Below are 24,030 nucleotides of genomic sequence, written 5' to 3' on the forward strand. Positions count from 1 at the left end.
TGGCCGCTGAGCCTGCGCGTCCGGAGCCTGTGCTCCGCAACGGGAGAGGCCACAACAGTGAGAGGCCCGCGTACCGCAAAAAAAAAAAAAAAAAAAAGAAGAAAAGGGTGAAGGGAGGAGGCAGGGAGGAGAGTGGCCTATGAGCCGAGCACTAACAAAGCAGATCTGGGGGGGGCAGGGGGGCAGGGCGTGGTCAAGGTGGGACATACTTTCAGGGGGTATATTTCCAGGCCCTGGAGTGCCTTCCCGGGGGAATCAGGACCCCGTGAATCTATGGGCTCACCCGTGTCAAAACCTGAAAAGGCTGACAAGTGAACTAACTCCGGGGCCAGCCTTACCATGTGATCCTTAGAGGCCCTCCTTGCTTTAACTGGGTCTCCCCACCTGCTCGCTGATGCTCTGGGGATGAGAATCTTCCACCCAATAAGAAGGTATGAAAGTCTTTTTTTTTTTCCCAGACAGGTCTTTGGCCGAGGAACATGGGACAAGCTCACTCACATGAAATGTAATCAGCTAAGCAGCAAGTATAAATGATAGTATTGACTCTGTTCCCGTTTTGATTGGAAGGGAGTTTTAAAACAGGAAGGTGCACGATCTCGAGGGAAGAAGAGGAAAGAGCTGGTCCCGCTGGTGGGGAAGGATGCCCAACGCAGAAGCTGGGTTCGGAAAGCGGACTTCACCCTCGTCCCAGCGCAGGTGGACCCACAGAAGCCAGGTGCTGTGCTGTCTCTGGGAGAAGTCAGGCCACCTGAACCGTAGTGCACAGTCTCTGTCTGGGAAACGTGACCTGGAGGAGGGCCCTTACGACTTAGGACCTCAATTTCCTAATCCGGAATATGAGGAAGCCAACCACATTTATCTGAACTCTTTTTCAGCTCTAACTTCTCTGTTTTTTATGGAAATTCTGAAGAGCCTCCAGGGTAAATCCTCACTTACGAGATCAAAATAGAACAGGCCATTTGGGGCACATTTTGTACTGAAAAGATCAGCCACAAACCACAGGCCAGGGAGCACGAAACAGCAAATTTCATTTCCTTCGGGCTTCCAAGCAAGGATGAACACATCAGAGCAAATCCTGTGCTAAGCATGCTGTCCAAACACCGTCTAGGGTTACCGTCATCTATTTTCAGCTCACAGGACAGATGCTGAAGCTGCCCGAGTGCTACAGGCTTTGGGTGTGCGGGTCTATAACAGGGAGTAGAAAAGGTTTCTTCGGGGTTAAAAATATTCCAAGAGTCCTCAAAAGTGTTACAGGGGACATCCATGGCTATAGTGGAGGCTGCTTTCAGCTAAAGGGCTTATGAAAGATTTCTCAACCAATATGCATTTATTAAGCTCCAACTGCATACCAGGCAAGCTTAAACAACTGCTCAGAGTGGACTAGTTTCTATAACTGAAACAAGTGTTGTTTCTTCAAAATGAAAATGCTGTGTCCTCTGTGTATAGGACACACACACACACACACACCAGTCAAATCTCCATAATACTCCCAATTCAGTTAAAACTGAATCTATCCAACATTGTTTTCCTTTTCCTCTATTTCCTCTGTTTTAGCAAACGCATCACCTTCTTTTCTGCCTCTGTCCCTAGACTTACACTCTTCCCTCTTCAGTATATGCTCCCCCTCTTTTCCTATCCATCTGTTAAAGTCTAGCTTAACTCAACCTTCTTCCATAATGTCTTCTCGCAACCAACCAGATATGATGTGGTTTCCTGACCCATCTATGATATATTTTCTACAAATGCCCTTGTTTACCCATATATTATTTTGTATTACTTTACTCTTATTTGCATTAATTCTCTCTCTCCAACTATAGTACAAATTGTATGAGGAAAGAACTATCTCCTTCTTTCGTATTTCCCGAAGTGTCTAGGACAAGGCTAATGGTAAATGATACTCAGTATAAGAGTCTGGGTTTTCATCTTTGTTTTCAGCTGGACAGAGAGAAATTTGACCACAGAACAGAATACAAAACTGAGTCTCCAGCCTTGGGCCCTTTGGTGGCTGTAGACCCACTCAGGTTGCTCTTACTAGGCAGTACTTCAAAGTGTTTCTCCATTGCCTTTCCATTAATATGAAGGAGTACTTGGACCATCTGTGGGTGTTTGGTTCCCCCGGGAAAAGAAATGTTAAGTAATTCTTCCTTCAGGAAGAGCCCACGCCATTCTCCACAGAACGAGTATACACCAGGGGTCTGGCTTTAGCTCAGGGTCTGTCTACTGTCAGGATCCAGGCGGGTCTGGGCACGTACAGCTCAGGCCAGTGGCTGGGGCCCTCCAGGAGTCCACGGGCAGCTCGGTGGAGGAGCTAGACCCCCGAGAGAGGAGGAAAGTGGGGAGACGGCCGCAGTGCCCGGCAGCCCTAAGGACAAGGAGGCAAATCTGAAGGTCCTGCGTTCACTCAAGTTCTGTGACACCAAGGGCCAGAGGCAGCTCTGCTGTGGGGAAAAGGTGACAAAGCACAGACATAAACAAAGGGAATACTGAGAGTCACAGGTGCAGTGATGCAAACATACACACACAAACATTAGGGGACAAAAAAAGGTCATGGACTTTCATGACAAAAAAAAGGTCATGAAGGGCTGTTGAGAAACATCCAGCCACTCAAAAATAAGCATTTTGGGAGGTTAACTGTCCCTTATAAATACTCAATACACTTCCATCCATATCTTTAGGTCACCTTTTGCACTCCGTGTGGACCCCTAATACACTTGCTATTATGATTTTTTTTTTTTCATGACTAACAGAATGCAAGTAAAAGGAAATCCTGGAAGAAACTCAAAAAGCCTGAAAATCTGTATTTCACTTATGACTATGAAGAAAGCAAAAGAGGTTTATCAGGGCTACGTAATAAAATGCTATTCCTGATATCACCTTCAGGAAAATCTTCACAGACTCAACAGTCAGACACAGCTTGTGAGAAAAGTTCCTGGAAATCTAGGTATTGGCTTATTCAATAGGTTTACATTTTCCCTTTCTTAGCATAGTGACCCTTGCAGGTACTCGATACACTTACAGTTAACTTTTCAGGCTACTTGTGTACCTCTGTGGTCGCTGAATACACCTGGTGTATGTTTCTTTGTATTTAATGAGGCTTTAGTACATACAACCTATGTACCTAGACCCACACTTATCTGGATTCCAGGTTACTCAAACTGTTCGAGGATCAGAGAGAAGAGGGACCAAAGCAGAAGCAAAAACCATCAACAACAGCCAAGAAGGAATTACGCTGACTGTGAAGAGAAATGCTCTGGGTGGTAATTCCAGCATATGCAGTTTTCTCTGTGTCTGAGTCGCCATAGGGTTCTCCATAATAATAAAGCCATGTGCTTAGCACAGTATGGCTTATAAATGACTTCCATACTCTTCACACTCATTTGATTTTGCAAACAGCCATGTGAGGTAGTTCGGGGAGAGGCGATTAACCCCTATCTACAGATGAGAAGAAGGTTTACTCTGGTGGTCGGAATTGGCCACTAACAGTTTACAAGTGGAGAAGCCACATATTGCATCTAGAACTTAAGCTATCTCATCTACCAAGACTCCACACTTGTAAGGATATATCCAATCTCATTCATTAATAAGAATATTTCTGCATGGCTGTAGCTGGTTATGTTAGTGGTTGTATCTGTAGTGTTATTTGCATATTTATGTTTTTCAAGCGTCCTCCATTACTTTAGAAGCACCCCAAAGACTCCATCTTCTCTACAACTCTCTATTTTGCTATGGTGGATAGGCAGCTATTTAAACCCCATTGATGATTATATAAAGAATCTGAAAACTTACCAAACCCTAGGGTAAGCTCAAATATTAGCATGGTTCCAAACACCTGTGGCTACTTATGAACTACAGCACTCATTAAACCAAAGACAGTACCTTCTAAAGATAGCTAGATACCTAAAGATCTAGTCGGCTCTCAGCCACATTCTCCTGACAGCTGTCATTTGAACTGCAGTGGCATTTCCACAACGAAAAAGTCACACTATTAATTAGACTACCCGAGGCAAGGTAGCAAAGCTACCAAAAGTGGACTGTTCTGAAATCACTAAGATTCTAGAGGGGCTTGGAAAGGCCTTTCCTAATTTAAAGCCACCATGCTACTGCATTTGTTTCCAATATCTTTCTATCCCAGTACTTGTCTTATTGTGTGCTAGGAAGCAAAGCCAACAAAACAAACTCTCACTCTAGGTACCAAGAAACAAGTGACACTTGTGTTCTGTGAATTGGTGGTTTTTAAAGGAGGCCCTCGCATCTGTTTAAGTCTAGGGTCTGTTCCAAAGGGACTCTGATTTACATCATAATTACATCTGTCCTGCGAGTGTCTGATAAGTTAAACTATCTGGTTTTTTCCTTGAGAAACCTTACAATGTCCTGCAAATCAGTCTCTATTTATCAGACTTGTAACCTTCCCACTGAATACATAATGAAGGGACAAATATGCGATTTGATTGGATTGCTATTTGATTGAATAAAAACTCTTTTCCACAAAAAAGAATCTTTCTTCCTCTAGTCTTTCTCCTGTTTTTCTTTAATTTATTTTTTTATTTGCTGCAATGACCACACTATCTAGTTCTCTAAATCTCTGAACATTTAACACAAAGAAAGGAGAAGCTCCTACCCAAACCAAACTCAACCAGTGAAACTTTCCACAATGAATCTGCACTAATGACTAAAGTCCAGGCATCACATTGGATGTACAATTAGTTCTTTACATGTGCTTGCAGTGTGGCTATCAGAGCTGAGAATAAATTCTGCTTGTTTTTGTAATATATCACTATGTTTGAGTCCTATCTTGTAGTAGATCCGTTGAACTTTTACTTAATATTATGTTTATTCTGCATGTCTTGAATACAAGAGCTGAAGGTCAGGAGGTGACCATTAGAATGAAAAGAAAGGTGAACATCCTGGGTTAAAAACACGTAGTGAAAAAATCAAATCCAGACCCCCGCCAAACTCAACATACACAAAACATGGTGGACACAAATCTGCAATCATTTCAATGCTCCCACTTTTCTTTCCTCCCTCCCTCCACACCTCTACGCATAAACACACACATTCTCTCTCATCATCATTCCCTGCCAAACTAGTTCCTCTTCCCCAACATCTGATTTCTAGAAATGATTCCCCACATATTCCAGCCACCCAGGCAATAATCTTAGGCACCTTGGATGAAGAGCTCCCATTTCTGTGTCTTTGCCCATGGCATTCCCAGTGCCAGGAATTCCGTCTTCTTCCCTTCCACTTCTATAAAACCTTCTCATCTTTCCTCACGTCCCCTGAAGCCATCTCCTTCTTCTCTAGGTCACAGGGAGTTCTCCTTTTTAAAACTGTTGCTTTAATTCTCCAGGGTTCTTCACAATATTTTGTTCGATTACCCTCCATTTATTCATGGATTCCTATTCTATTTCTCTACCTAAAAAGTCATCTTCTTGGGGGCAGGAATCATGCTGTTTATTTCTTGATCTCTTTTCCAGTACAAACAAAAGCTGCCCCACAGGCTCTTGATAAATATTTGTAGGCTGATTAACTAAAGATAAAACATCAGCAGGCATGTGTATAAGAAATTTCTCTGGGAGGAAAAGATAAGAAAGGGTATATCTAGGTTTCTCTGAAACATGCAGATGAAATCTATATTCTATATATACCTACAAGTATATAATCTTTCTTTTTTTAAATTGAAGTATAGTTGATTTACAATATTGCGTTAGTTTCTGGTGTACAACGAAGTGATTGAGTTATACATATATATACCTATTCTTTTTCATATTCTTTTCCATTATGGTTTATTACAGGATATTGAATATAGTTGCCTGTGCTATACAGCAGGACCTTGTTGTTCATCTATTTTATATACAGTAGTTTGTATCTGCTAATCCCAAATTCCTAATTTATCCCTCCCCCACCCTATAATCTTAACTAATCTATAATAAAATGTTAATTGCGCTTTTTAAAAAGTTCACATACACTGCCTTAAGTCTTGTTTATATTCATCTAACAATTGCAAGGCCTGTGACAGACCTTCTGTTTTGTTTGTTGCCATGTGAAAAAGACAGTTCTGTGGCTAGAACATCATAGACCCTTATTCTCACAAGTCAAAGAGAAAAATATGCTTTTGATGTTGCTATCATTATCCATAAGAGCCATGGTGGGAGGAAGAATGGCCCTCATTTTCTCTGCCTGCTTATACAAGGGCTATTTACCATGTTGATAGGTCTTTCATCAGTGCCAAGTGCTTCACAATATCACTTTTATTAGTCACTCACCGCAAGCGCCACGTGATATGCGGGAACATTATTGCCCCATGCTGAACGGCGCAAATGTCCTCATGAGACACACAGAAATTCTGTGAGGGTCTTGCCCTCCCTAAGATAAACAGTGGGAATCAGAGCTTGAACTCAAAGCTCTGGTGTTCTGCTTCGGGTCTTGGGAAAATCCACAAAGGTCTTCCTTCAGTAAAGCTGGGGAGCATTTGTCCTATCAGCTCATCACTTTAGGCTTACCCTCCAGCAATACTGAAAAATCAACTCAATCCAACAAATACTTGTCGGATGCCTAGTAATGCAAGAAACAGTGCTAGACATGGGAGAAACTGCAGTGAATCTGACAGACCTGGCCTCCCTCATGGAGCTGAGGGTCTAGACAGTGGCTTACAAAGGAGGAACCTAAGACCATCCTTTGGGGTGTGGCTAGAAAATGTCAAATGTCTATATTTCTTTTATCTCGCCTTTAAAGGGATTTTTTTTTGTTTTGTTTTGGCCGCACCAGGTGGCATGCTGGATCTTAATTCACGCCCTCTGCAGTGGAAGCACGGAGTCCTAACCACTGGAACTCCAGGGAAGTCCCTAAAGGGATCTTTTAACTTTCTATTTTGTGGGTGTGCTTATGATATACATAATGCATCAGTACAGTAGTACCTGTGTATAACAGGTAATATGCTTATATTGGGGGAATCTATGCTCAAAATGTTTGCACAGACATAGATGGGCAAAGCAAGACATTTGAAAACCAATGGACTGCAGGACTATGTGGGCTTTCCTGAACATGCTGTGACACTTCACATATTCAAGTCTTCCTTCTTGCTTTCTTCACCGTCTAAAAAGCACCTCCTCCTCTTACTGTTCTCCTTCCTGAGTAAACTCCTACCAAACCCAGCTCAGCTGTCACTTGCTCGGGAAGGCCTTCAGAGGCAGAGCCAGTCATTCTATCCGCGGCTCCCGCTGTACCTTGGACATCCCTCTACCACAGAAATTATCATGCTGCATTGCAATTGTCCACATTTCTCTCTCTGGCACTAACTGGCTGGAATCTCTGGTCTGTGAGCTCCTTGAGGACAGGGGTCCTGTGGTTTACCTTTTGTTCTCAAAGGCTAGCCCCAGTGCTTGTCACGTAAGGGACTCTCACAACGCGTATGAGAAATTGATTCACGTTTGTTTTTTCTTTTTTGGGACTTCCCTGGCGGTCCGGTGGTTAGGACTCTGAGCTTCCACTGCAGGGGGCACGGGTTCGAACCCTGATTGGGGAACTGAGATCCCGCATGCTGCACAGCCAAAAAAAAAAAAAAAAACCCACAAAACGAACAACAAACACAAGAAAACAATTTTTTTTTCCTTTTAATCGTGTGGAGGTGAGGAAGTATGTTCATACGCAAGGTATTAGACTACAACCCCTTACTCCCCAGTGAAGTAGAAAATTTAGAGATGGGCTATGAGAGAGTGATGCATTTAAAATTTACCAGTGAGGGCTGGCCAGTTTCAAGCCTGAATTAAAGGCAGAGACTAAGTACTGCTAAAGCTGGGAAGAACAAATCAGAAACGCAGAGAGATGCTGAGTTCAGACGGAACGGTCTGGCGGAGATGGCTGTGCGACCGAGAGGAAAGGAACTCAGGACTGCGTCACAAGGCTCATGTTCTGCCTCAGCTCTACATATACTAACGACCTAACTGCCTTGGGGCCACTTGGTCTCCAGAGAAGGAGATCATCTTGATTCCTCATAAATATTTCAGAGTTGACATGATGAAAGTAGGAACCAAGATGGTCAGTTCCAGCCTTACTCTGGTACCAAGTCAGATGGCCAAGCAAGAGTCATTTAAAAGGCTGGATTCGATAGATTATCACTAAGGTCCCAACAGCCTAAAGTTCAACCACTTGATTATGCTGATGACATGGAGATGGTATGTCAATCAACCATGTTATGATCGATCCTTTGGGAAGACCTTCACTAAGGTGTGACTTAGAGCAACTACGTTAGTTTTCTGGACCTTGCCCAGTCAACAAACGTTAATTGAACATCTAGTATCCATCGGGAACTGTAAGTAACAAGTAAACAAGATATATATTGACTCTACCTTCATGGAGCATGCATTTTTGTAAACTTCACTTTCCTTGTCTCCAACACGTAAAGCTTCTTTCATGTCTAAAAACCCTGAGGGCTCCCCTGGTGGCGCAGTGGTTGAGAATCTGCCTGCCGATGCAGGGGACACCGGTTCGTGCCCCGCGCTCCGCAGCGGGAGAGGCCACAACAGTGATGAGGCCCACATACCGGAAAAAAAAAATAAATAAATAAAAACCCTGAAATGTGATGATTCAGTGTGAACTCCAAAGCAGCATGGCCCTCAAGATTCCCTCTCCAATTGATTTTTTAAAATTCCATTCGCATGCATCAGAACCACAGAACTTACTATTAGCTGTAAAATCATCCCTGTTCAATTTAAGAGATATGCGTTCTAAGATTTCAAACATATTTCTTTATCTTACCTCTTACCACGGAACACAACTTCAGCTGCCCTTGTTGGGGAGTCAGCACTACAAAACTGAATGTGAGATTTGGAATCAAAAATCTTAAATCTGAGTTCTGCCCCCATCACTTAGTAACTGTGTGTCCTTGGCCAAGTCACTCGATCTCTCTGAGCTGCATTTATTTTTGTAACTTAGCAAATTTTTATTCCATGTACCCAAGTATGACAGAACTTCAGGAAAGCACTTCCCCTCTAAATTTGGAATCAGAATAATCACCCAGGATAACCAACAAGGGCCTGCTGTATAGCACAGGGAACTATACTCAATAGCCTATAACAAGCTATAAGGGAAAAGAATCTGAAAAGGAATATATATATGCATATATGTGTGTGTGTGTGTGTGTGTGTGTGTGTGTGTGTCTGAATCACTGTTCCTACACACCTGAAACTAACACAACATTATAAATCAACTACACTTCAATTAAATAAAAAAAGAATCACCGATTCCTCTTAGCTCACAGGCTAAGGATCAAGAGAATGTTAAGAATCAATAGAATGATACATATAAAATCTCTTTCTAAAATAAAAGATGCTGTTTAAATGTTAGTTGGTGTTTGTAACTGGTATCACAAATACTCATCACAAAACAAAGATAAACTGTTATAGAATTGTTATAATGGAATTTTTTAATATATTCATCTCACCCAGCAAGTGTTCTGTGATTTTGCAGACCAAAGGCTCCCAGTATGACCTCCACCCATTTTTTCTGAAGGTATCTGAGCCATCAGTTAATAGGTTCTGTGGATCCACGAGGCTGTAATTATCGTACCTTTCTAATAGTATCTGTGAAAGCTAAAAATATTAATGTTTGTGTGTCATCTTACCTGCAACTGCATGATCAGCTGACTCTGAAGTGGGATTTTATGTTTGTACCTAAATATTTAGCAATTTTTTTTTTTTTTTTTTTTGCGGTACGCGGGCCTCTCACCGTTGGGGCCTCTCCCGCTGCGGAGCACAGGCTCCGGACGCGCAGGCTCAGCGGCCATGGCTCACGGGCCCAGCCGCTCCGCGACACGTGGGATCCTCCCGGACCGGGGCACGAACCCGTGTCCCCTGCATCGGCAGGTGGACTCAACCACTACGCCACCAGGGAAGCCCTATATTTAGCAATTTTAACAGCACACTGAAGTGACAGACTAAAAATATAAAAAGACCAAAAAATGTTAACTGGCTCACAATAGAACCGCCTAAGTATCCTTGTCCGTGGACACTCTGCTTCTTATGCCCAACGTCAACTCTAAAGCACAGAGAAGTTCAAGTCTTAAAACCTCAGTGTCCCTATTTGTTAAGGAGGAAAAAGAAGAATGAAATTTCATGACTTGAAAACCAAAAGCAATTTCACTTTCCATAAAGGATCAATCAACAAGCATATATTTATATTCTACCCTGTTCCTAGAACAGTGGAGATGCCACGAGAGTTACAAAAATAGAACAACATTCAGCCCTCTATATAACAAATGTGGTTACAAGTCAAACACTTTTATGTAGTAAAGCTCATACAAATGTGAGGGATAGTAAGATGATTATTCTATCCCAAGCAGAATTAGTCTTTGCTTACATTTTGTAACAGACAATATTTTATATAAATATCCCTGACTCTTTGCTTTTAGCACAAAAAAAAAAAAAAAGAAAAAAGAAAAGGTTAAAAAAAATATGAGTGTAATAAGTATCTGTGATTTTTGTCACGTAGTATTCATATGTCTCATTCCTGGTACTAATTTCTGTGTCAGTGATGGTTATGAGAAACCGAAACTAATTCTGGCTAGCTTAAGCAAAAAGGGATTTTACTGAAAGGATATAGAGGCTCTTACAAATTTGAGAGAAGGCTGAAGAAGCAAGCTTAGAAACCGCAGGAACTGTGTTCCTCTGGGAATATGCTTAAGACTCTCACAAAGGAAGCACGGGGGGCTGCTAGAAGGATTTCTAATTAGATAGGCAAGAAATTTCCTGGTGACTTTTTTTTGGGCCGTGTCGCCCAACATGCCGGATCTCAGTTCCCTGACCAGGGATCGAATCCGCACCCCGTGCAGTGGAAGCACGGAGTCTTAACCACTGGACCGCCAGGGAAGGTCTTAAGACCTTCTAGAAGATGGAGACTGCAAGATCTTGAAATAGGCTAGCAAATTTCTCTGAGCTATATGGTGATTCAGGGAGTACAAACTGCTGTTGTTTCATAACAGAGTTGTGGGTTTTTTTAAAAGGTTTTACAAAGCAAAAGCCATTTTCCAATTGTTGACAAGACTTGTCTCTGAAAGAAGATACTTTATTGAACTGAGATTCTTGACTAACAATTTAAATATATACAGATTTCTGCACAGATTTAAAGCATTAACTTCTATAAGCTTATGTTGAGTGTCTAAATGAATGTGTGCATGCCTTCTTACCCATCTGATAGACAACTATTGCCACTAACAGGAGATATGGAAATGAATGAAAAGAGCAGGTAATTCCTTCTTTATTCAGCTCCTAGATTAGGTCCTGAGACCAAGAGTAAGAATTAACAGGGGTGAGAGGAGTTGTAAGTGGTTAAAGTGCAAACCAGCTAAGTAATAACTGTAATTTCTAGTGTAAATTCTTATCTAGTGATGTGAAGAAGCCTGGAAACCTACACACGCACAAGCAGCTACTCAACGTGGGACAAAATGAAGAAAGCATTATATCACAGGAAAAGGAAAAATTAAAGAATAAAAGTGACCTTATACCTACAACACTATTTTGGTATCTATAGTGGCTGACAGAGGGTTTTGACTGAAGGAAAAACAAAGATGGGAGAAAATAAAGTCAGCATTTCACATCTGGTTAAAACAGTAACATGTAGTCTTGACATGGTTTTCACCAAAAGGAATATGGGCTTTTGGCAGCACTGCACAGAGAACATTCGTCTATAGTTAAGTATACATTATTAATGTCATCTTCTGTATCAGTGCAACAGGTATCAGGCATGCATGCTGGGGAAAAATAATTAGAAAACAAACGGTTTAAGATTCTATATGGCTAATTAAGTAAAGTCTTTACTTTTTTCTCTCAGGATACTTGAAAATTCTAGCATTATGCCCAAATATCCCGATATCTTAGAAAATTTTTATACTTATTCTGTTTTGAATCCAAAATTCCCCAACCCTGAAAGTTCTGCATTCTTCTAATCCTACAATCAACACCTAGACTACAGGACCTATTTTCCTGCAAATCTAAAGGCTTGGTGTGAAAAATTCAATCATAATCATAAAATGATTGCCTTACGCATTCTTACAAAGGAAACATGAGGATCTTGAACTAAATGCCCAGTGCTTATTTGGCTATTTCACCTTATTTGGCTATTTCAATGTACACTTTTTGAGAACAATAAGTCAAAAGCTCTATATTAGAGTCTATTGTACGGATCTACAGTTAACTAAGTTAAAAATTTATTCTAGCTCTAACCAGAAACTGAGCAATACCTTGAAAAGCTCCAAAATAATATTTGGAATATTTTTTAACGTTTCTTGCATGAGATTCTACTGACTAATCTATTCCTCACATGCAAAACGTAAGTCTGAGGATACGCATCTTTCACGTTGCTGAGAAGAGGCAATAAATAAGTTTCCTTCCAGAACCTAAAATATGACCCACTGGACTCACATTCCAGAACTTCTAATTTAGTTAATCCATAGGTGAAGAGTACTTACTATTATCTTCAAGGAAAACACACACGTTAATCTGACACACTGCCTGTATATACGCGCATCAGTATGCTTCCTGGTAATCAGCCATACATAGTAGTGTAAATAGCCAATTAGTCACACAACTAACCCAAGTTTCTGTAGCTTTTAAATAACTCTTAATAAGTTTTTAAATATATTAATGGTGCTAGTCATCTTTTTCATGGATGTAGACATAAGTATTATTATATATGTAAGTTTAATTTTTGCCCAACACAGAATAAATATTCAGAGACAAGACAAATTTTAAAAGTCCAGGCTCCATGTCCATAGCAGTTGGGGAATTCTTTGCTTCTGACCTCCAGGCTCCAATGGCTTAGAGCTGAACGCAGCTGTATCCTCAACGTGTACACGCTAAGAGCATGACTTGTGCAGGACACTGTGAAGCTGCAAAGCCCAGCTCTTCTATTTGCTGGCCTTGCGACCCTGGACAAGTTTCTTAATTTCTCTAAGACTTTGTGTGCCCATCTCTAAAATGGGACTGATGATATCCACTCAAGGATTAAATGGTACCATTCATGTAAAATACTTATCACGCTACTTGGCATACGGTAAGTGTGCCAAGTTTATTATAAATAAATACTGTTTATTATAATTATTATTATTTACTCAGAAGGCTAAAAGAAAATCAGAGGAACACCAATCCAGTGAATATCGCAACAAATTACATAGTTATAAAACTTAGAACCTACTGCCAAGGGATGATTTACCCATCTATCTTGGCAGAGGGAAGCCTGGTGTTAAGGTATTAAAAACAAGGCCAGAGGTTAAAAGACATAACCTAGTTTGACCTTGGAACCAAATACCCTCATTTATAAAATAAGGTAAAGTTTAAAGTCCTCGTTTCAAAACTTCAGAGTAAGTCAAAATGCACTTGTAGCGTTGAAATACGGTATGCCTCTTCCTGGATTTTAGACAGAGAAGTTCTGGACCTAAGAATGAGTAAGGTGCCGTACCTTGCCTCGAGAGTGCACAGACCTGCCAGCTGCTGGCGGGGACACAGCAAGATCTGTGACCTTAGAGGCCCAGCTTGACTTCACAGGCAGCGAGCTGGCTGGGACTGGGAGCCTGGTCTTTCCCCAGCAGGAGGGGCTGTGACTTCGAACAAGCCCTGGAGATCTCCAGGTGCCGTGCATCTGGCATTTCCCAGCTCGGACACTTAGGCGCCTGAGTTCACGTTATTTGTAACCCAGAGATAAGGCCATGCTCATGCTTGCATTATAGGAAGGTTGTGTAGCCGGAGGTCAGGGTCCCTCCCGTGGAACAGAAACACACTGTATGTCAGGCAGCTTCATGCTTATGCCCAACTCTGTGGAATAACGAGAGAATGGAGGACCACATATCCCCTCTTGCTGACCCTTTGCGTTGATGGGCCCCCAGTAAATATGTTCTTTAATCCACACCATAAACCATGGTATTCACCTTCACCCTCCCTCACTACGCAAGAAGGACAAAAATGGAAAGGATTGTAGATGCCCTGATGTACGTCTGTACAAGGTACTGGAAGGCTCAAAACCAGAGAAGTACCCATTCTTTTAAGTCACTAGAATAAGTTCAGCAATGAGAGCTGGACTTCCCTTTTAGAGGGTGTTACCTTTTGCTGACAGCTCCCATTCCTAAGTCCAAAGGGCAAAAGGAGTCAGGCCCGCAATCACCTTGACCCTCTTCCAGGAGAAACATCAAACTGGATGCAGGGGCTCTTAGAGAAGAAAACATCTGCCCTGTGAAAACACATACTTCGCTTGAATAATCCTTCTCCTATGGGAGGTGGTGTAGGTCACACAGATAAGATACGATTCTCAAGGCCTTATGGTGGAATACTGAAATATCTGCATTCCAGTAAATGCAGTTTTAAGTGACACACTGAGTATCTCAAATTTAACCTTTGAACACGTCTCTGAATAGACTACCAAATAGTTTTAAATAAGTGTTTTTTCTTTGTTACCTATTGTACTATAATCTCCATGAAGGCCTATCTCCCAGAATTCCCCCAAGCAATGTAATTCAGTATCTACTGCTATGCTCTATCAAGAAGAACATTTTTGACTACAAAGGAAAACAAATTGTCATATTTTATTATAGACAGGTGTTCTTTTAAGGAATGCCAGGCTACATTTCAGTAAAACAAATTTTTTTTTTCGCATAAGCCACCCATAAGGACTACAATGATTTCCCCAAATGTATATTAGATTCCATAATTATGATTGCAGTGCTAAGGGTGGCCTATCCCCTCACCACCCATACATTCAGACGCTCATAAAGAAGTGACTGAGTCCTGGCCACTAGAAGTTTTCTCTGGCAGAGGCTAGAAGGTCAGCTGAGGAACATTAGTTGGGTAGGCACAACATCAAAGAATTGAAAATGTCCAGATAATCCCCCAATTCTCACAGGGTTCAAACTCCTCCCTGAATAAACATTCTTTCAGAACTGCTGACAAATAGCCAAACCAACTTCCTCTCCTTCTCTGTGTTCCCCTTTCAGAAATGAAATTATCTAGCAGCAAAATAACCACCCAAAGTGGAGCTACAGGAAGACAACTGAAGAGATTCCCTCTGGTTCATTAAGCTTTTAAATAATCAAATGGTTTTGTCCCTTGTTAAACAAAATGGCCTGACAAACCCTGATGCATTGGAATTGTGGTTTCTAAGGAATTCCTGGCCCTAACCACTACACCTCCACTTGAGGTATCATAATTGTAAATTATGATAAAGTCCTGAATAATCAGACTCTGCTCTTCTTGGCTTAAAGCCCCGATTACTGCCAAGTCAGCAAATGTTGAACATGTAGACAAATGCATTGGCTCCAAGCCCAGCTTCTTAGCTTTCATGGATGCTTCTCAATGGGTTTAACTGGAGCTTCTCTCTTTTGTAGCCAACACAGGCATAAGAAAAAATCACAATTTTATATCAGAGTTTCTTGTCAGTACTTGAGGACAAAAGGTTTATTGCATTTGTACACACACCACCCATTTTGAAGAATAAAAGGCTAAACTCACGCAGTATTCTCCAAGAATAAAACCATAAGAATAAATTTGGATTTATTCCTATTAGTTATCTTTATGGTAAGATGCGGTACAAAATCAATGCCAAAGTTGCTATTGTAAAGTCAATGCAATGGTGCAATGAGATATAAGCTTAAATCTTACTAACAGTGGTGAAAAATCTGCCCTCTTGATAATCGAAGGTAGCTCCTATTTCCAATTTCTGGAGAAGGGAGGGAAAACATGGACAAAATATATTAAAACACATGACCTGAAAGACCTTTTCTTAGTTGAGTTATGTAAATAAAGAACACTTTGCAACTTCCTCAGAAAGTTTGCATCTTAATGATTCCTAAAGCAGCCTGCTTAAACAAAGAGGTAACTTGTATACAGCTTTGGCTGGGAGTCTTTCTGGGTGGAGGTGTTACTTGGAAAGACATCAAGACCCAAGTGATGCAAAAATCATTCTTTGCAATTTGAACCTGAGCCACCTGCCATTTTAGTCATCTGTTGAGAGTTCTATTTTACTTCTATTACTGAGCAAACCCTGAACACCAGAGGCGTCTCTTCCATTTCAGAGGGCAGTGAGGGGTGAAGGTGAGGGAGGGAGCATATGGATGATGAAGAGGTGATCATCATGATGGCGGAGTTTACAGGGAAAATTACTTTGAAAGCAGTAGGGTCCAGGATGTATGCCAATGTCTCCTAACCGTTCCCAAATTGTATCTTCTTTGTGGCTTTTCTGTGAGCACTTTCTTCTTCTCTGTATAAGCTCCCCCCCTGCAACTTTAAGTTATTTCTCCTAAAATTTGGCCTTAATTACACCATACCCTGTACAATTTTTTTTCCACTGGTTTCTCATCATTGAGCCCAAATTATCATTTGTGGAGGACACTGGGCTTATCTCTGCAACACCCAATGAACCCTTCACCAGAGTATAGCAGCTATGATCCTACCTGGGCCCCTAAGGAGGAGGCGGGGGGCTCCTGCTTGACTTAAGGCAGTCAGGGTAATACCATCCTTCTTGCCACAGTATTGCAGATGGGTAAGCCTAGGACAACCAGCAAAGGACTTTGTTCTGCTTTAATATCTTGTGAGTCTGTAAGTCAAGATGATCCAAAAACATGCAAGCTCAAGACTGCTGTAGATGGTTGATGGCAGCCAGTCCTCTCTCTTCAGTCTGACTGGTGCTAGTGGCCATCATATGACTGCAAAAGAAGCCTTCATGAAGGCAAAGTTAATGCACAGAGAAAGGTAGAATCAAGAGAACTTAAGAGAAATAGACCTGGAATCCTGATCAAACCTCATGTGAAGTCTACATATCTCTGAAATTTAACATTACGTAAGCCAAGAAATCCCCTTTATTGTTTAAACCACTCTACGTGTTGCCCTTTATATACTGCCCCCATATATTATTTAAATGCATATGTCTTTTTCCCCTCTCTACCTGGCTTAGGCTGTGACCTGAAGGCAAGAAGGATGGGCCTTACTGCTTGCTAGTTTACAGAGTTATTTCCATAGCTGTTTGCACCTAGTAGGAATTCTGAGAGGCCTGGATTCAAAATCAAGCTCCCATACTTACTACTTATGTGACTTTGGTCAAACTGCTCATGCCTTAGTTTCTTCCATTTAAAAATAGGGATGACAGAATTATTATCAGAATTCAATAAAACAATATACATGCAAGCTCACAGAACAGGGCCTGACATTTTGCTATTATTATTGTTTAGTAAATGCCTGAACTGTCCAACTGTCCCTCACTTTACAATCCACATATAAAAACACAAACCTTGATCACCCTCCTCTACAATGATTATCATCATCTCTAACTCTTTTGTACCAAATTTCCCTACAAGTTATGAGCAGATCTTTGTGCCGTACCAAACTAGTGCCCCACGCTTGTTAGGGAAGAGTAGCATATTCAGGGCAACCCAGAACCTGAAGACCCGCTTCTGGCCAGGTTTCCCATGATATAAGTTGTTTATCACCTCTCAGACTCATGTCCTAGGTCTCTGGCCTATGTGTTTCTTTTGTCATTGATCCCTCTTACTCTGCAGGAATTTCTGAGTCAGTGACTCCCCTGTGCTAGAAGCATGGCTTCCATTTCTAAGTGTCCTTCTCTGCCATAAATGCATCTTCGATACTGCCCCGTCCTTAGATTTTCAATAATTTCTTTTCCATTTCTCTCAATTTTTATACTTACTGAATTATACTGCATCATTAACATATGAATTTATTAAATTATATTTATTATGTATCCATATTTTTAAACAAATTTATTATGCAAAGATATACGAGACATGAAATTCATGTAATATACGTTATTTGCCCTTTCCCACCCTGGCATCCTTGTAGAGTCCACTCCCCTAAGATATCCACCCGTTCGTGAAATTAATTTTGCTTCAGGACAAATACAAATGGAACAAAGGACTCTTGCCTTAAGCAAGTCCAGAAATGTTATCTTAAGATTAATATTCTTTTTATTATTTTGCACTTGGTTTATTTCATGATTTGGAAATCTTAAACCATAAAAGTGAAAATAAAGTTTCTGATCCACAGTAGGCCAAAAGCGTGCTTGAAACTCTGAGAGACACAAGTGATGACAGAGGGAAGTCTGGAAAATGAAGGTCCTCCTCTTGTCCCCAGCACCTAACCCAATGTCTGTCATCTAGATGGACTTTGGAAATTATTCATAGAACTAGTGATGAGACACTGAGAGGACTCCTGCCTGGATATGGCAGGACAGCAGAGCCCTTCATGATGCTGTTGAAACAGGTTTGGGCTTCAAAAAGCCAAACCTGTTGAAACAGGTTTTGGCTTCCTTCAGCTTTGCAACACTTCTGCTGAGTCCTGGAAAGGAAAGGGAGGTAAGGACTGCATAGATGACAATTCTATAGTAGAGTATCATAATTCTAAGGATACAGTATTATTTCAGAAGAAATATAATTACGTATGCACACGGTATCAGTTGGTTATTCACATCTCCTGGATTTCCAGTTACGGGGGTGAATACATTGTTTGAGTTGATTTTCTGTTTCTTGCAGACGAAAGCATTCAAAGATATACAGATAGGGGTTGGGGTTTCACAGATGTATGTCTTAGTCAGTACTCATCAAATGGTGTATTTCATTATACATAAGTTTTATCTCTTAAAAAAAAAAAAAAGAACCTTGTAGCAACATGAATGGCCCTAGAGAATATCATTGTAAGTGAAGTCAGTCAGACAGAGAAAGACAAATAACATATGATATCACTTATACATAGAATCTAAAAAAATGATACAAACTTATTTACAAAACAGAAATAGACTCAGACATAGAAAAAAACTTATGGTTACCAAAGGGGAAGGTGGGGAAGAGCGATAAATTAGGAATTTGGAATTAACGATACACACTACTATATATAAAATAGATAATTAAGGACCTACTGTATAGCACAGGGAACTATAATCAGTAACTTGTATCACGTGCTAAAGCAAGCACGGTGGAATGTTAATTGTGGAATGCAAGCGGTGGAGAAAAGGATGTTCACTGTAGAATTCTTTACACTTTTCTGTATGTTTGAAATTTTTCGTAATAAAATGTTGGAGGAAAAAGCTCTAGTTCACTCTTGTTCCTTATATTTGAATGTCCTTAAATACTCTGTGATAACTTTTGGCTCTTGTAAGTATGGTAGCAGGATAAGTGTACTTTATCATGGCAACTAAGGTCTATTCATCCTCTCTCATGAAGACAGGTTATACCCACTGTTAGGTCTGACTATCAGAGTCTACAAAACAGTCATTAATAAAGTAAATTCTTTTTTTCCCCAATATTTATTAACAAACACTTATAACACTAATTGCCTGGCATAGTTCTAAGTGCTATACAAATATAAACATATCATTCTAAGACCAATTTACTGAAGTCTATTTTCATCACCAGTTTACAGACTAAGAAACTAAGACACAGATTCATGAAATAACTAACCCAAGGTCATCCAGCTGGTAAATAACAGAATCAGGGTTTGAGCCGAGGCATTCTGATTCCAGTCTATACACTCTTCAGCCCTGTACTTTCAATCCAATATAATCAACATGGGATCCTTTTCAGCAACTTCATCTGTGATCTCTGGTTATTTCAAGAAAACCTTAGAAACCAAAAATGAGTCATGCTATTTGGTACAGACCAGTAATGAGCAAATTTTTTAAAATGTATTAATAGTTATCTTTTTATCAGTTCATTTGTTGTATCTGTGTTATGTGTGTGCTTCATTTATTGTTTTACTCTTTAATAAACGTATTTTAGAACAGCTTTGGATTTAGAGAAAAATCATAAAGATATACCACACACCACTAATATGGCAAATTTGATACAATTGGTTAATACTGATACATTATTATTAACTAAAGTTCATAATTTAGTCACATTTCCTTAGTTTTCTTTTTTTAATTTTTAAAATGTCATTTTACTTTTTTTATTGGAGGATAATTGCTTTACAATGTTGTGTTAGTTTCTGCTGTACAATGAAGTGAATCAGCTATATGTATACCTATATCCCCTCCCTCTTGGACCTCCCTCTCACCCCCCCACCATCCCACCCATCTAGGTGGTCACAGAGTACCGAGCTGAGCTTCCGGTGCGTTATAGCACGTTCCCACTAGCTATCTATCTTACGCATGGTAGTGTATATATGTCAATCCTAATCTCTCAATTTGTCCCACCCTCCCCTTCCCCCCTGTGTCCACATGTCCATTCTCTACGTCTAAGTCTCTATTCCTGCCCTGCTAATAAGTTCATCTGTACCATTTTTCTAGATTCCACATATATGCGTTAACATACGATATCTGTTTTTCTCTTTCTGGCCTACTTCACTCTGCATGACAGACTGCAGGTACATCCACATCTCTACAAATGACCCAATTTCATTCCTTTTTATGGCTGAGTAATATTCCACTGTATATATGTACCACATCTTCTTTATCCATTCATCTGTCATTGGACATTTAGGTTGTTTCCATGTCCTGGCTATTGTAAATAGTGCTGCAGTGAACATTGGGGTACATGTGTCCTTCTGAATTATGGTTTTCTTAGAAAGTAAATTTTAACAAATGTGAAGGAAAATGAATCATGGTTTTGCATCAGATAACTGCCTTAGAACCTCACCTCTAAACTGATTTTTCTTGTCTGTTTTTAAGAAGAAAATAGGACAAGTAGGAGCTTTGGTAAAGTCTTATTTTATCAACCTTCCTATAGCTTAACTAAAGATGATATAAGAGGCACTTGGCATCTAGATGTAAAATACAGTCATATAGCACCACAGCTTTTTGCAGTGAATACATTCTGTGAAAGTCACTATCATTTATGGAAATGTTAATGAGCAAAGGTAAGTAGAACTTTTATAAAAATATTCAGTGAAAACAGGGTCCAAGTTTACCCCATTGTCCTTTCCTCCTGCGGAAGAGGAAAGGAATCGGGAAGCAACACAGTATTTCTATAATCCAAAAGTTCACGCTTTACTGGACTCAGTATATGTGCCTGAAAATAGTGTGCAAACCGGATAAAAAGAATTGCATTTTAAATAGAAAACTAACCCAGGATCCTCAACAGAAAATGTGCTAAATCCTTTTTTAAGATGGAAAAAAACAATCCTTTCTTAACATATCTTTTTTGTAAATTTACACATTTATACACTGGTTGTTCTTAAACCAGTACCTCGTTATATATCTCTACACTAACCCCCTCCCAATCCCCCTTGTTTTGTTTGTTTGTTTGTTTTGTGGACACACCACTCAGTGTATTCCTCCAGAATTTTACAACTTGTTAGAAAATGGCCAACTTCACACATAATAAAAGCACAGGGACTAACCTAAGTGTAATGAAAATAGGATAGCATGAAATGAGGCTTTCTCTCTTAAGAGAATGTTCATTCTGATCTTCATTTGTTTCTCACACTTTAAGTCATGATCAGAGAAGCTACTGAGCATTCTGTACTAGGACTGGTCCTCCTGAAGCCTACCTGATCTGTCACAAAGCACAAGGTTCGGTTCTCTGGGGCTTTAACAGTTTCACCACCCAAGGGAGAGCCTCACAGAGCTGGAAGATCAAAATAAGGCCGAGACCTAAGTGGGTGCTGAGCCACAGTTTACTTCAACGAAAGGAACCTCTGGGTAAATATCAGAATCAGAAATCTGTAGGTACAAGTGTTGCAGGGAGACAGTATCATCAGGATTAAAACAAATAACAAACACATACCACCAACAATAACAAAATCACCAGAAGCAGCTAAAGGTTCCAAGTGGAAAGATTTGAGCCTTTCTCTGGTGATACTAGCTGCTATCTACCTCCTCTGCAGCTGCCATGGGCTTCCCCCAGCTGGAGGCCCTGGCATTTGTCCCCTCTTGCCACACCCTAGCAACAGCTGCTATCAGAAAACTGCACAGACAAAAGGATATCTTGTCCCCCACTCCCAGGTGTGTTTTCTTTCTCCATCTCGCCTCTCCTATTCAACCTTAAAAATATTTGAAAAGCTACAGAAAAGTGACTCTTTGTGCAGACGAGAGTAAATTCCTGCTCTCTCTGAACTCTTCCAGGATGGGGCCATCCCAGCCCTGATGAAAAAAGCTCCTGTTGCCCCTGCTGGCACTGCCACGGGAACAGCTGTTTACAAGCAGGCTGTCTGATCCGCTAAGCTCTCTCCCCGCACTCCGTCTCCACTGGTGTTCCCCCAGCATCTAATAATCCATAAAAACAGTCACTGACATAAGCTTCCAAGTTTGGTTAAAGCTGATAATACGGGGACAAGGATCCCAGATCTGGGACCTATCTCTCCTTGGTAGATAATGAGGAAGAGAGAAAAGTGTGATGACTTACTAGGTAGGAAGAGGGTTGATGATTGTTTCCTTTGTCTCTTCCTAATCACTAAACTCATAGACACCAACCATTTAAGAGCCGCCACCTAATAAAGGGACGTGAGTTCCTGATAAAAATAAATACTAGAAATTATAGGAGAGGAGAACAATCATCCATCACCTCTCATTCTCCTCTTTTGAGGTGTGTTTATTTAATAACTTATTTTCAGGTTTATTGATTCCAAAGTCGACAGAAGCCAGAACCTAAAATCAGCACTGGCTTTTTGGAAAAGTAATCAGAAACATATTACTCAGAAACAATTAACACTGCACTCATTTCAAAAACAGTTTTACATAAGAATAAGTGCATGAAGGTGTAAAATAATTCCACCATCATGTATCGAGCACTTACTAAGTGTCTTCCATGTGCACGAGGGTTTTGGCAAGTGACAAAGTACTCTCCCAGGCTCTCTCTCCAGGGGAGAAAGGAGTCTTTACTGAGCTTGCTATGTGCCAGGACTGTGCCTGCTGTCCCCACATCCAATGTGTGAAGCAGAAAAGATGTTCATAGGAACAGGGTCTGTCTATGAGAAAAGCCTCTGGTGTAAAGGCAGTTCATCACTCTACCCGAGGCTTGTCTGCACTGACAACCCCAAATACAGCCATTTGCCATTTCCTAAAGTTCTCCCTTTTTCATCTGAACAGGTGGTAATTTCCCAAGGCCAGGATATCCTCTCTGCTTATGAGAAGAATAAAAGCGTATTCCTCCTGCTTGCATCCCTACATTTCAGTAGTAACATCTGGGCAGTAGCTTTCCCTCTATTCCCTTTGGTTACAATGTCTAGTAGAGCTAGGCTTCCATATTAACCGACACCAGTAGGGGCTACCCCCTAAGACATTCTCGAAGCCAATCTTGAAGTTCCTTAAGTTCAGAGTGCAATAAAACAAACTGCAGTTGACCCTTGAACAACTGGGATTTGAACTGCTCAGGTCCACTTATACTTGGATTTTTTCAATATAAATACTACAGTACTACATATTTCATGATTGGTTGAATCTGTGGATGGGGAACCAGGGATACAGAGAAAGTCTGACTATAAAGTCATACTCGGATCTTCAACTGTGCAGAGGGCGGGTGCCGTAACCCCCGCATTGTTCAGGGGTCAGCTGTATTTCTCCTTGCTCTGTTCTGTATCTCTAAATTCCATATCTCATATTTACTTTATTGTAGATTGGCCTTTGGTTCCAGAAGCTGATTTTTACCTTCTATCTGCATACTGCATTAACATTGGCAAAGCAAATTCAGAAAAGCAACTCAATATTGATTTAACATGATTTTATGAAAAAGGCAATAGCAAGGCTGTAAGAGTTTGGAAAGGCAGTCTGGTGTAGCAAAAAGGCAATACATCAAACAATTTGAAAGAACTGCAATTTCCTACAACTTAGCTAAAACTCATTGCCTAGTAAATTGCTTTTAGGAACTCAGCTTTAATGACTGGATAAGACTGTTATAATTAGCATATGTAGTCTAGGTAGATGAGCATAACTGAAAAGCTTTAGGTGTTTTCTCTCTTAATTAAGCATTCCTCATTACATTCTTCCCCGCCCCCCCCCCCCCCCGGTACGCGGGCCTCTCACTGTTGTGGAGCGCAGGCTCCGGACGCGCAGGCTCAGCGGCCATGGCTCACGGGCCCAGCCGCTCCGTGGCATGTGGGATCCTCCCAGACC

The 24,030-nt window shown here is 40.7% G+C and overlaps 1 protein-coding gene across 3 annotated transcripts in view; it reads right to left on the reverse strand.

Moving 5' to 3' along the window:
• DEPTOR (DEP domain containing MTOR interacting protein) overlaps nt 1-24,030 on the reverse strand; it is a 163,004-nt gene that overhangs the window by 133,525 nt on the left and 5,449 nt on the right. The window contains exons 1-2 of one of the 3 annotated variants that reach the window (XM_055091221.1): nt 19,442-19,466; nt 14,088-14,214 (exon numbers count right to left, since the gene is read on the reverse strand). The exons of 1 other annotated variant lie outside the window; for it this stretch is intronic. In XM_055091221.1, coding sequence (XP_054947196.1) covers nt 14,088-14,214; nt 19,442-19,451 — 137 coding nt within the window. In that variant the 5' untranslated portion in view covers nt 19,452-19,466. Of the gene's footprint in view, nt 1-14,087; nt 14,215-16,429; nt 16,482-19,441; nt 19,467-24,030 lie in introns of those variants that run through there. One more of the 3 variants, XM_055091222.1, reaches the window with a different exon arrangement.

This window comes from Physeter macrocephalus, chromosome 15 (assembly GCF_002837175.3).
Source record: "Physeter macrocephalus isolate SW-GA chromosome 15, ASM283717v5, whole genome shotgun sequence".
Classification (NCBI taxonomy): domain Eukaryota; kingdom Metazoa; phylum Chordata; class Mammalia; order Artiodactyla; family Physeteridae; genus Physeter; species Physeter macrocephalus.